We start from the raw sequence: 12,792 nt of genomic DNA, 5'->3' as shown, positions 1-12,792 counted from the left end.
CTAGGCATCTGAAAAGAAGATGGCTTCGAGATCTTCTCCTTTAGAAATGTTTTTGGAGTTCTATCAATGGGTAGATTCTCCACATGTTTTTATCATGTCATAATATCACTTACAGCAAATTTACTTGATCTGTATATATGTTATGCAGTTGTAAATATCAATAAATAAATTATTAAAAAAAAAATTAATTATCTTTCCTGATATTTGAGTGTTAGCTATTAGGCTTTTAAGGGCAAATCCACAATAAATGCGACTCAAAATGCGTTTTTAAGTAACCAAATAATAAACTACTTTCACTTCTTTGTCCCAAAAAGGGAGCAGTGGTGGGTTCCATTTCACGCTTAGTGGTCCGCAGACTACTACGATTTGGACACCACTGGCTTACATACTGAATGAGATAGTTTAGTATGCAGTTTGATTTCGCTCTGTGTTAAATTCAAATAGTTTTTTTTTTACTCTGTAAAATAAAATGTGCTTTAGTTTTCACCAAATCTTTTAATAATCCTTGTCAAAAATTTTTTTTTGGAAAAAAATATCAGTTCATTCAAAGAATTCAAATTTAAATAGAAATATCATGATATATTGAAATAAAACCATCGAACAAAACTACAGATATTTTTCATACATTCCCAGTTCCAGCGCTAAATTAAATAAAATTTAACCCTGTTTATCCGAATCATTTTCAATCTGAAACCTCTTCGTGGGAGCTGCATATGGGGATTTATGTAATAAGTCCAAAATGAAAGAAAACAATAAATAATTAACTTACCTCCTTGGCTTTTATCTTCCCGGCTAACTTCTTGGCACTGATGTTCAGGTATTTCGACGTGATCCTCGGTAGTTCGTCCTTCTTCTTGTAGCGACAGATAAAGAAGGTGAGGAAGTAGACAAGCCAATCGAAGATGTCGAAGATGAACTTGATAAGCTTATTCAGCAGCCGAGCCAGCTGTTTATTATCGATCATCTGCAAAATACATTTCGAATTTTTAAAATAGTGATATTTTTTAAAAGAATGTCTAAGCAGCCTCGAGAGTCGAGAACATATTTGCTATGATTATGTATCGCAATTATAAATGGCACAATAAAAAATAAGGCGATAATCCTGGTTGCGGTTAAGAAATACAACAATTAAGTATTTATTTTGTTAACTGCTTATTAATTTTTGACGCTGTAATTAGTTATAAACACAACTGTTCTATTTCTTGACCGTAACCCGAAGCATCCTCTTAAAGTCTAGAAAAATGTCAAGTTAAACTAGAACCAACTTCTTTACAATGGATTTTGGTGAGAAAATATAGAAAATGATGATGGTATACCACTTCCTGGGTAGGATTGAGCAAAAATTAATTAAAATTACAATTACTTACGAATTATTGTAATTTGGGTTTGCAGAAATACAATAACAATTACATGTAATTGGAATTGCAATTACTTAATATACTACAGTAATTGGTATAACTAATTATAATCCTAAATTATGAAGAAAGGACAAAATAGTTTCCAACTATTATTTATAATTTTCATTTCAATTATTTTTTACGTAATATTTTTCCTACCTCAATTTCTCTTTTTTTTATCTTATTGTTGTAATGTTCTTAGTTGTTTTTGTATCTTTTTAGCAGTGATGAAGCCCTACAAAGTGGGGCGAAACGTGGGGATAAAAATAGTTGAACACTATTTTCTTCTTCTTAACTGCAACCTTCACTATCTTCTAGATATTTTAAATTACACGGTCAAATATATATATATTTTCTGACATTACGGTTTTTATTATATGTTTTCGATGATGCTGAAAATAAATACAATATGGATTATGAGATCGCGTGCTTGTTTATAGATTTATTTAACTTTTAGAATTTCTGTTCATATAAAATATTTTCAAATAAACTGAAATCACATAGAGTTAAATTCCATGTAATGCAATTGCAAAGAGCCAGAAGTATTTGTAATTTTCATTGCATTTAGTAATTAAGGATCTCAATTACGTTCCTCAAAACCACTAATTTTTGGTATTTTGGACCATTTAACTGTTTTCTTAGTGCAATTCTAGTACAACTGAAACATTCAATCGAAAATGTCATTATATTAATCATGTAATAAATCTGCCCCGCGGAAAAAGGAGGGGGGTAGCCCTTATATTACAATTTTTCAAAATAACCACTGTATATTTTTAGGTTTATAGCTAATAAATATTCAAAAAGTATAAAATCGATCCCGGTGCCCCAACTGTATTGATGTATTGGCTGAGATATTTTGTATAATGTTTTTAGGTGGTAATATATAGTAGGTATGTGTAAGTCTGTGCGCCGTGTACTAAGTACCATAGAGATCGTGTAATCTGATGGAAAGGCTTACTCATGTTAAAAAAATATTTCAACAACGGCTCGTCGCTTGGTTTTAAACGAATAATCATTAATCTCGAAATTCAATTGCGTATACAATATAAATATCATATACGTACGTAATATATATATATATGGTATATATTTCAAATATACAGATAAAACGTAATTTCCAGAAAAAGAAACTTTCAAATTACAGAATATGGCGATAAAATGAAAAATAGAAACAGTTAAGAAGATATACTGAGATACTCAGCAGTTTTTTTAAACATTATGAAGTTTTGCAATAATTGAAATAATTACGATATTACGTATTACGGAGATGAATCATATTTTCATTAATAGACAATAATTCAGCAATGTTGGCGCACTTCTTCCTGATATAGGAGGAATGCATGTTATGATCATTAATGCTAAGATATATTAAGCACTGGACAATTTATGCAATAGTTGAATAAGGTAGGCTATAATTGCATAGAATGAACCTCTGTAACGAAAACAACAACAGCTCATAATTGTATAATCCGTGTCCTCCAAGTAGGATAGATTTTGTTTAAGTTAATAACGGTGGCTAATAATTTATTTAGTGAGTACAAGTAGGTTTTTGGGTAGAACCGATTCCCAAAAAGACGAGGTTTGAATTTTTTTTGTGATGAAAACCGAAAAGGGTTTAAATTGGGCCGTCTGTAGCTCAGTAGTTAGGCGCAGACTTACCATTCCAAGATCCATTGGCTGGTGCCGCTTCGAATCCGGCCTGGGTTATTGACTTTTTTCATTGAGTGGCGGTCCCACAGGCCTATGGCCTCAATCATGACACTAGGCAGTATAGGACTCCAATGGGAGTCTTGGCCGAAAAAAAAAATTAGGTGGTAAAATACCGGAGCTTGGGTAGGCTGATGATTGGGTATTATTGGGTCAGGATAAGGAAACTATAGAACTAAATACAAGCACGTTAATAAACTCCAGTAAGGAACTAGGTATTAAAATAAATACGGATAAAATAAAATACGTGGTTAGCAGTAGAAACGCGAGCAATTTCAGTGATATAGATAAAGGAGGAAATACGTTTGAACAGGTAGATAGGTTTAAGTATTTAGGTTCTGCAGTAACTAGAAAAAACGAAATTGATGTGAAAATAAAAGCTGGGTTGAAGGCGGGAAATGCTTGTTATTTTTCAATTTCGAAACTGCTAAGCTCGTGCCTTCTATCGCAAAATTTAAAAATTAGAATTTACAAAACCATTATCCTTTCCACTGTTCTTTATGGATGTGAGGCGTGGCTTCTTACACTAAGGGATGAACAGCGTCTTAGGGTTTTCGAGAATAAAGTATTACGCAAAATATTCGGACCGAAAAAGGATGAATTAACGGGAGAATTTAGAAGATTGCACAACGCTGAATTAAGGGACCAACACCCGGTAAATACAATTCAAGTTATAGTATTAGATGGCGTGTAAGGTTGTAGGGCTTAGTGACGAGGGGATCCTTAAAATGTTAATGAAAACCGAACCGACGAGTAAACCTCGATGGATAGACCAAAACGTAGATGGATGTATTGCGTTAAAACTGATTAAATAGAACTGGGTTTGGAAGGATGTATGTAGAGAACGAGTGGTGGTATGGCATCAACCTTCGAGTTCGTTAGGCCTTCATAATTATTATTTTTGTTGTTGTTGGCATTTTATTAAGATACTAAGATTCTAGATACATCTAAGTGAGCATTTATTTTTTTGGCAGCCATCTTGAATTTTTATTATTATAATTATACCCAAAAATCTCGTGTGGCATTAATGAACAGATAATTTCATGTTGGAAAAGATTAAATATATTTACAAGCAATGATTAAATACATTTTATAATATTCAATAGTAAAAACAGTTTTCTAAGCGTCATATATTCCTCTATTTAGCAACTTCTGGATTAATAAAACTTAAATCCTTAAAATTTCAAGTACCTTTTATTTATTAATTGAATGATGTTGAATGAATAATTTTATATATAGAATATATTGAATCTCAGCGTTCACCTAACATTTATTTTAATTTCATGATGGAACATATATAGCAATCATTTTACTGCAAGTACGTCTTGTCTTTTTTATCCTTGAGCGATTCAAGTTGTAAAAGCTTCTTGCAGGGCCGGTCCCCAAAAATGGAATTAAAAGTCAGTGAGTGCACGGCTGTGGTTGCAACAAATTCGGGTGGCCTTGTCCTTTTTTTGACATTGCATCAGAGCTGCATTTGCAAGCCTCAAGGTGAATCCAGTGAGTTAAAAATAGGAATCAAACCTCTACCGATTAGTCCGAGAGAAAAAAGTTATTTCACTCCAATTTTTTATTACTTTAATGAAAACTATATACAAAATTAATGACTGTGCCAACCATGGCAAAGGAAATAAAAAATGACAGTTATTTCAGAGGCAACAAATTTAATTTTGAGTTTTTTTCAAGAAAAAAACATTTTCGTGTAATTTTCTATTGGAGGTTCAATTTTTATCTAGGCTAAACAATTGAAAATCTTTGAAGGGTGCATGCCCCCTGAACTTTATTTTAAAATTTTCGCTCGTTTTCATTCCGCGCTCCATATTCTTAAAACTATCATAAACAATAAAAAAAACTTCGTAATACATTATTTAAAATAGTGTAAATTTTCTATTGTCTGAGTATAAATAGAGCTCGTTAGATTCAATGATTCTCCAGATATAGATTCTCCAAAAAGCCATTCACTACTCCTCAAGTCAGAGCCAATAGATGTCTGTAGGTCGTTTTAAGGAGTAGTGGATTCCATTATATTGGCCAAAATATTGTTATTTCGTTATTTGGAAAAATTTTGCTTCTTAAAATGTTCCTCGGAAACTATTGAACTTAAACAACTGCGTTATGGCTCATATTTTAGCAAGTTAACTCTACTTTTAATAATGTAGATTATGGTATTAGTGTTCTTGATAGTGTTAAAGATAATGAAAAACTAACTTCTTTGAAAAAGCTGTTTATTTTTATTCCTTCAACTATGACTGACAGAGACGTCAATTGTGATAGTAAATATATATAATTTTCTTTGAAGTATAGTAACATTTGGAGTGAAATAGCTTCATTTTTCCCCGGGCTCTTGGACAAGTCTATTTTATTGGTAAAGTCCATGAAAAACGTCATCTTCTTAATTTGATACCAAAACCTTTGAAGAGCTTCATGATACCCAGTACATTCAGGTGAAAAATAAATTATAACTGTACACATTAATTGTTTTGTGAGATAACAACCATTTTTTTATAAATTTACTATTACTTAGGTGTAGTAAAGGAGACAGTTTTATTAGTTTAAAATATTAGAAAATGTGATTTTTGTTGATTGCTAGAATTGATTATTTTTTAAAATAATGTTTTTGAACATGTCGCTTAAGCTATGATACCTCACACACACAAAAAAAGGCATTAAAAAAAGAAATAAAATAAAATTAATACTTCATATACTAAACTTAAGAAACAAGAAATTAACCGACTATTTGAACAATTATATGGACTGTTAAAAAGAAAATCATAGCTTTCAGATGACAATAAATTACTTAGGGAACTATTTACTAGAACCGTGGAGAGAGAGTGGATCTAAAAACTCTAACATCAAATGTGTTCAATCCTTCCAGTCCAGAGCACTTCGAACAATAGACAATGCTCCTTACTATGTAACCAACAATACCCAACATCACCATTTTAATATCCCATTTGAATTGGACCTTATTAAATCGAAATTCACCACAATCCATGAGAAACTTACTCCTCCTTATCCCTTAGCACAATTCCTATCTTTCACTACCCATCCCTGCAATCCTTCCCGAAGGTTGAAACGTCAGTGGCCCAGAGACTTATTGTAAATAATTATATTGGAGTTCTGGCAATGGTCTGATTCTCCACTCAAGTTCTGAGCGTCTGCGACTAGTGTACTCACTCATCCTCCACTTTTTCCTCCATTCCTCCACCAATTATTCACAAAAGAGTTATACAATTTTATTGTAACCATATAGAAAACTTACTACTACATTATTTTTCGACATAATCCCCCCACTTTTCAACGCACATGGTCCATCGTTGTACAAGCTTCATGATGCTCTCATAAAAGGAGGTTTTCGGTTGAGCTGCGAGTCAGGAATGTCTCTTTGAGTGGACCAAACAAGTGATAGTCAGAAGGAGCAAGATCGAGACCATATGGAGGATAAGCCAGTACTTCAAAATTGACCGACAAGGTCCAGTACTGGGGCATTATGAGGTAAAATGTACGTTATGAGCATTATGAGGTAAGGGGCACAACAAAAAACAATGTACGTTACAGTGAGATGGTTACTGCCAAGCTAAAACCTGGAGTTGGAAGCAAACGCCGAGGACTGCTGTCAAAAGGTTGTGTTGAGGTGTTGTTGCGCGACAATGCCCGCCCGCAAACTGCTGAAGCGCTCCAGAAACTCAATTTTTAAGTACTGGCTCATCTTCCAGATAGTCCTGATCCCCCACCTTCTGACTATCACTTGCTTGGTCCACTCAAAGAGGCAATAAGGAGCTGTCGATTTACCTCGGACGAAGTGTGTCTCCTGGCTCGCAGCTCAACCGAAAATCTTCTTTTTTCATTAAGCTTGGACAACGATGGAGGAAGTGTGTTGACAAGCTAGGGGACTATGTTGAAAAATGATGTACTTGTAAGTTTCCTATTTCATTATAATAAAATTTTATAACTATATTGCGGATAATACATGACTTACCCTTGTATATTAGATTAGATTACAAATATTCTAGTAGATGCAATCAACTATTTTAAATTTTAAATTAAACTTATAAAATTAATTGATTTTTTAAGAATTTTAATATAAAAAAAAAAATTATATAACAGGCATGATTTTCATATTCGTTAATATTCCGAATGTCAAAGAGGGGATTGCTCAATTTTTCAAGATGAGTGGTATCTTATGTTGGATCTTGTAAATCTGTTTCGAATTTAAATGAGATTAAAATTAGAAAATAAAAACAAGAATTGAAATTAGCAATTATAATTATGAACGCGATCGTGTTTGTTTTTGTCCTATTTGATTCGTGGAAAGAAAATAAATAAATTCGGTATGATCTAATTGTTAAGGCATGATCACAAACGTATTATTATAGTTCGTTTATAATTGTGAAGTAGTCGAATTAAATGAAACCTCTTGTTTTAAATAGGCCAAGTTGAGCTCTCAACCTTTTTAGAATAGAAATTCATAAAAAAAAATACCAATACCCAGAATAGAATAGTAAACGTGTCTTAATTTAAATTATTCATATTATATCATACATTAATAGCGTCTATCAAAGTTTTCTTTATCATATCTGTCACTGATCTAGTTTTAGCATGTATAAAAATAGCAGTTCTTACTAAACTAATGAATAATATTTTGAATGAAATATGCAGTATTTGTAATACAATTGATACAGCATTATTTTTACAGATCACATAGAAAGCTTTCCGCTCATTAATTTATTGATTTACTTTTCTAAATGAAATTCGGTATCACTTTTTATACTGTATTGTTTTAACAGGATAATATATATATGACATTATGTCGAAAAATAATGTAGTAGTAAGTTTCCTATGGTTACAATAAAATTGTATAACTCTTTTGTGAATAATAACTAACTTACTCTCGTATTTATTATTTTAGAAGATCAAACGAATTAGTAATGATTTTTAATTTTGGTATGGTATGAAAGTACGCTGTGTTCATATTTGATGAGATCAATGTAATTTAAAAAAAAAAAATCATTTAAGTAAACATAGCTTTCTACAGTTTTTACAATAAAATAAATTTAAAAACAACTTTTTTTTGCAAACTCCCAACAGGAGGGGATGAAGTATACTGGAAGTAACCAACCTATTATTCTAACTCACAGTCAGAGTGAGAAGGTCCAGATTGCATTCTGTGGGGTGCTACGAGATTAAGACCTCAATTGAACCGGCGCCGCACACTGGCCAAAAAGCGGGAAAAAAATCAACATCTCGAGAACGGATTGACATAGAAATCTGTGGCCGATCTCATTCAACTCAGAACAAAAAAAATACATCAAGTTCAACTGATTTATTGAAATGTTGAAGAAAATTAAGGAACTAATGAGGAAATGAAAGCCTATTGGTTTGACAAAAAATGTCTGAAATTTTCGGAATAGGTTGTACTCATTAAAACAAGTTGAAACGAGTATTTTGAGTGTATATTTAAATTAAATAATGCTTACAAATTAAAACACATTAAAAATTCAAGGTAGCTCAAAAGACTGGAGAATTTTTTAAATAATAAAACTAGGGATTCAAAGTCAAAATTTGTTCAATTTAAAAAGACACTTAAGATTTCAAATTTAGAAGAATTCAAAAATTAGATTTACAGTTCCTTAACATCACTCATTTCCACGGTATTTTTTCTTTGGTTCGGGTTTGTTGTTCCTGATAAAAGAATCCCAAGTCTCCATTAGCTTGTGGAACACGTCTTCATTGGTAGATATACGAGACATTTTTCGCGAGTTTCTGATCCTGAAAGTCTTGCAATCCTTATTTCTACTTTGTTATGCCTCTTCCGACAATATTCCGACTGGGAGAATCGACTTCTGCACTATTTTAGCACCTTGCAACAAAATCTTATGCACCGCGGATGACATGTAGCATGAATAATTTTCAAGGGCCATCTTTCAAGAGCCGGAATTTCTCGGGGTCGATCATTGCATCCAGTTTTCAAATTTTTTGTTGTAGGCAATGTGAAGTGTATTCCATAAACTTGATTCTAGTGTGCAATGGAGAGATAACAAATTCGAGAGCATCCACATTTTATGTTTTTTTTTGTTTTGTGGTACAAGAGTTTTTTTTTAAATTTTTGCCAAGTCGTTCATTTCATTTCTTTGCGGTGTTATGATCGGATAGGCAGATAAAGGCAGATGATTTTTGTTCTAATCTTTACTTTAACACGTCTAGTTTGAAAAGTGACCCTCCACATCCACGAAGAAGCCGAATTTTTTGTAAACATGTCTGTTCTCATTGCTTATTTAAAATTCTTAACTTATAACGTTGTAAAGCGCTCTAAATTTTTTTTGCCTAGTTTGTTTGATGTGTGGCTTAGTTGACCATCTTAGAGCAGGAAAAAAATTTGATAATTTCCCCCACTCCTTCTGTTACAATTATATATCACTCATATAGAGTAGTGTGTGTTATATATCATTTAACCAGAAAACCAATCTGCTTTCATGTAAAAACAAAAATAAAGAATCTTCAAATTTTTTACCTTCCGCCTCATGTATGAGGAAAAATATTAAATTATTTTATTTTTTTATATAAGAAAAGATACCCAAATAATACGTATATATAATAATACTATTATATTTAGTACATCATTGGAAAATATTTATAAACGTAAATACGTTTTTTAAATAGCAAATTAACATGAATGTTTGTTAGAACCGATTGTTCTGGAATTAGGACGATTTAAATTGACTAACCTCCGATATAAAAGACGGCTGATCGATTTATGGACATGTCATCTATTTATAAGCATTATAAATTATAATTCATTTACTAAAACGAAATTTGTTCTTATATAATTTTAGCAACAAAGCAAATCACTTGCTTATAGAAAGATACAACTGAAGCCAACAGCCACTTTTGTGAGTTACAATTGTCACTGTTGTCAAAATTAGTCCAAACAACACAAAAACCTTTGAAGGCTGTTATTCGAATGGTTTATTTATTCCACTACAAAGTCTTTAAAAAACACGCTAATTATGCGTGAATAAGAAGGGAGTTAATCTAAAAAGAAATTGAAATAAAGGTAGAATCTGAAATAACTTTCTCCGCGGACACGAGCGCTAGTTAGGAAAAAAAAAGTTATATTATTAAATTATTATTGTATTATTAAGTAATATTAAATTTTCCGTATTATAGGTAGGGATATATAAAAACTATATTAGTTGTAACATCCTTAGCTTATTCAGAATTAATCATTATATTTCAAATTTCGTAGTAAGGATAATGTTTACTGAAAATAAGATTACGAAGAAAATACGTGAAGGAAAAAAACTTTGTATAAATCTTGTGAAATATGTAATTCACCATTCATGCGAACTAACACTGGAAAAATAAATTTATTCATAAGTGTGTAAAGTTGATTGAATAATTGGGCTTTATTTTTTTTTCTTACCTGGTCGGTAAGAAAACCATTTAAAAAACAAAACAATAATAAGTAAAAGTAAGTAGTAATTAAAGTCTTCATAATCGAAAATGTACGATTGCATGTTGCATGTTAGACATCAAGGAATATAGTTCCGTGTTTAAGTGTAATATAATACTTGTCTCTATGTCTTGGATTTATGATCTAGTAGATCGATTTTCAACAGTTAGTTTCACTTCGCCATGGGCAAAAAGAATTATTAAGATCTTGAAAAATTGCAAATACGAGCTTTAAACGGTAATAAATAAATGCATCAAACATCAAGCTCCATTAAAAAATTGTATTTTTAAGTAATTAGTTCCCAAACCCACAGGTACCAGTAATAGAATAAATAATTATCAGACCCGAGTTCTTGGAGTAGCACAGTGCCTTACCATTGGAATACCTAACTCTCTAAGTAATATTAATATATGTATATGTACGTGCTTTTATACCCTTTTTTGTTAATTTTTTTGGTTTACTGACCATTTAAAATTCTTTCTGTTTTAAATAGTTTTCAGTTCATTCACCTTTTGTCCTTTTTTTTATTTAATTTTTTTATTGATTAATTATTATCTAATATTATTCTTATTATTAATTATAACAGAATATAGTGTTTTTATGATATAATTGTTATAGATTTACGTTTGTTTATAGAATATAAATAAAAGAATTTATAGGATAACGTTATTTACTATAGTTAGATATGTGCTTAAAAATTGTTTAGGTATTTACATAAGCATCTGTTATGTTATTTTTTATAATATTTTCTTATTTATTTTATAAATATTATTATTTAAACTCAGTTGTATTATATTTATTTTTATTTTCACTCACTTCTTTTTGTTTTATGTTTTTCCTTTCATTTTGTAAATAATTTTTGTATGTAATATCTTCTGTACAATGTTGTAATTACGTGCATCCAATACTAATTGTTTAGGGAGTAATAATGTTAAAATATATTGTTTTAGGATATTAAAAACAAAAAAAAAATGCCAAGTCACTAGGAGGATATTCAAGTAAACTTCAACCTAAATTATCTAAAAAAAGAGTAAGTTTGCAAAAATAATAACGATTTCAAAATTTAATTTGTCATAGCTCGACACATTTTATTATAAAACTGGTTGAGAAATAACTCAGATTGGGGAATTTTGAAAAACAGGTCACTTATTAGCATTTGATGACAAAAATGCATAAAATAGCCGTGGGTTTGTTTTTGATGGCACTAATAATTTTTGTATGTATTATCTTCTGTACAATGTTGTAATTACGTGGATCCAATACTAATTGTTTAGGTTGTTTAGGGAGTAATAATGTTAAAATATATTGTTTTAGAATATTAAAAACAAAAAAAAAATGCCAAGTCACTAGGAGGACATTCAAGTAAACTTCAACCTAAATTATCTAAAAAAAGTTTGCAAAAATAATAACGATTTAAAAATTTAATTTGTCATAGCTTGACACATTTTATTATAAAACTGGTTGAGAAATAACTCAGATTGGGTAATTTTGAAAACAGGTCACTTATTAGCATTTGATGACAAAAATGCATAAAACAGCCGTGGGTTTGTTTTGAAGGCACTAATTTATCGTGGCCTACATAGTACAAGATGTCAAACGGAAATGTTAACTGTCTCTGTGTAAAACAATTTTGATTATAACCTACGGCTTGAGAAATATTATTCATGCATTATATTAATATATTTTATAAAATAATTTACTGACGCCTACATTACGATCAAATTTACTGATTTGATTAATAATTTAGCAAACATTGTCTGATTTGATTAATATTACGTATAAAGTATGTACATAGGTCTCTATAATGGTTATTTTTAACATAGTAAAGTTGTACAGGATTGGCGGACATTGGCCTGTGTTATATTTCGGGGAGATTACACTATCTCCGCACAGTGTTGATGTTTCCTTTGGACCATGATACTGTCCCTACTGGAATTTAAACTCAAAATACTTTCTACAGAAACAACTACCCTATTTATATCTAATGTTCCTAGTATTGAGTATTTTTTTCAAATATTGTTCAATCAAAGGAATATATAAAATATCAATATATGAACGACCCCAACAATTTTAAAAAAAGACTTAATGTTGCTTTGTAAAGCGATATTTAATTTAATCAAGACTTCTCAATGCCTGAAATTATGGAAAAAATTAAAGTTTAATATTTGATTTTTAAATATTTGCATTCATATCACTAAAAGATTTGAATTGTAGAATATACACTTTCATATATAT

At 30.7% G+C, this 12,792-nt stretch overlaps 1 protein-coding gene across 3 annotated transcripts in view; it reads right to left on the bottom strand.

Moving 5' to 3' along the window:
• The window catches only part of LOC106688730 (fatty-acid amide hydrolase 2), a 90,576-nt gene that overhangs the window by 17,108 nt on the left and 60,676 nt on the right, over nt 1-12,792 (bottom strand). For all 3 annotated transcript variants that reach the window (XM_014433315.2, XM_014433319.3, XM_014433316.1), the window contains exon 2: nt 770-964. In XM_014433315.2, coding sequence (XP_014288801.1) covers nt 770-964 — 195 coding nt within the window. The remainder of the gene's footprint in view (nt 1-769; nt 965-12,792) is intronic.

This window comes from Halyomorpha halys, unplaced genomic scaffold (assembly GCF_000696795.3).
Source record: "Halyomorpha halys isolate HHAL.00 unplaced genomic scaffold, Hhal_1.1 Scaffold1188.1, whole genome shotgun sequence".
Lineage (NCBI taxonomy): Eukaryota > Metazoa > Arthropoda > Insecta > Hemiptera > Pentatomidae > Halyomorpha > Halyomorpha halys.
Note: the sequence above shows the minus strand (reverse complement) of the source record. Positions and strands in the feature narration are given on the sequence as shown.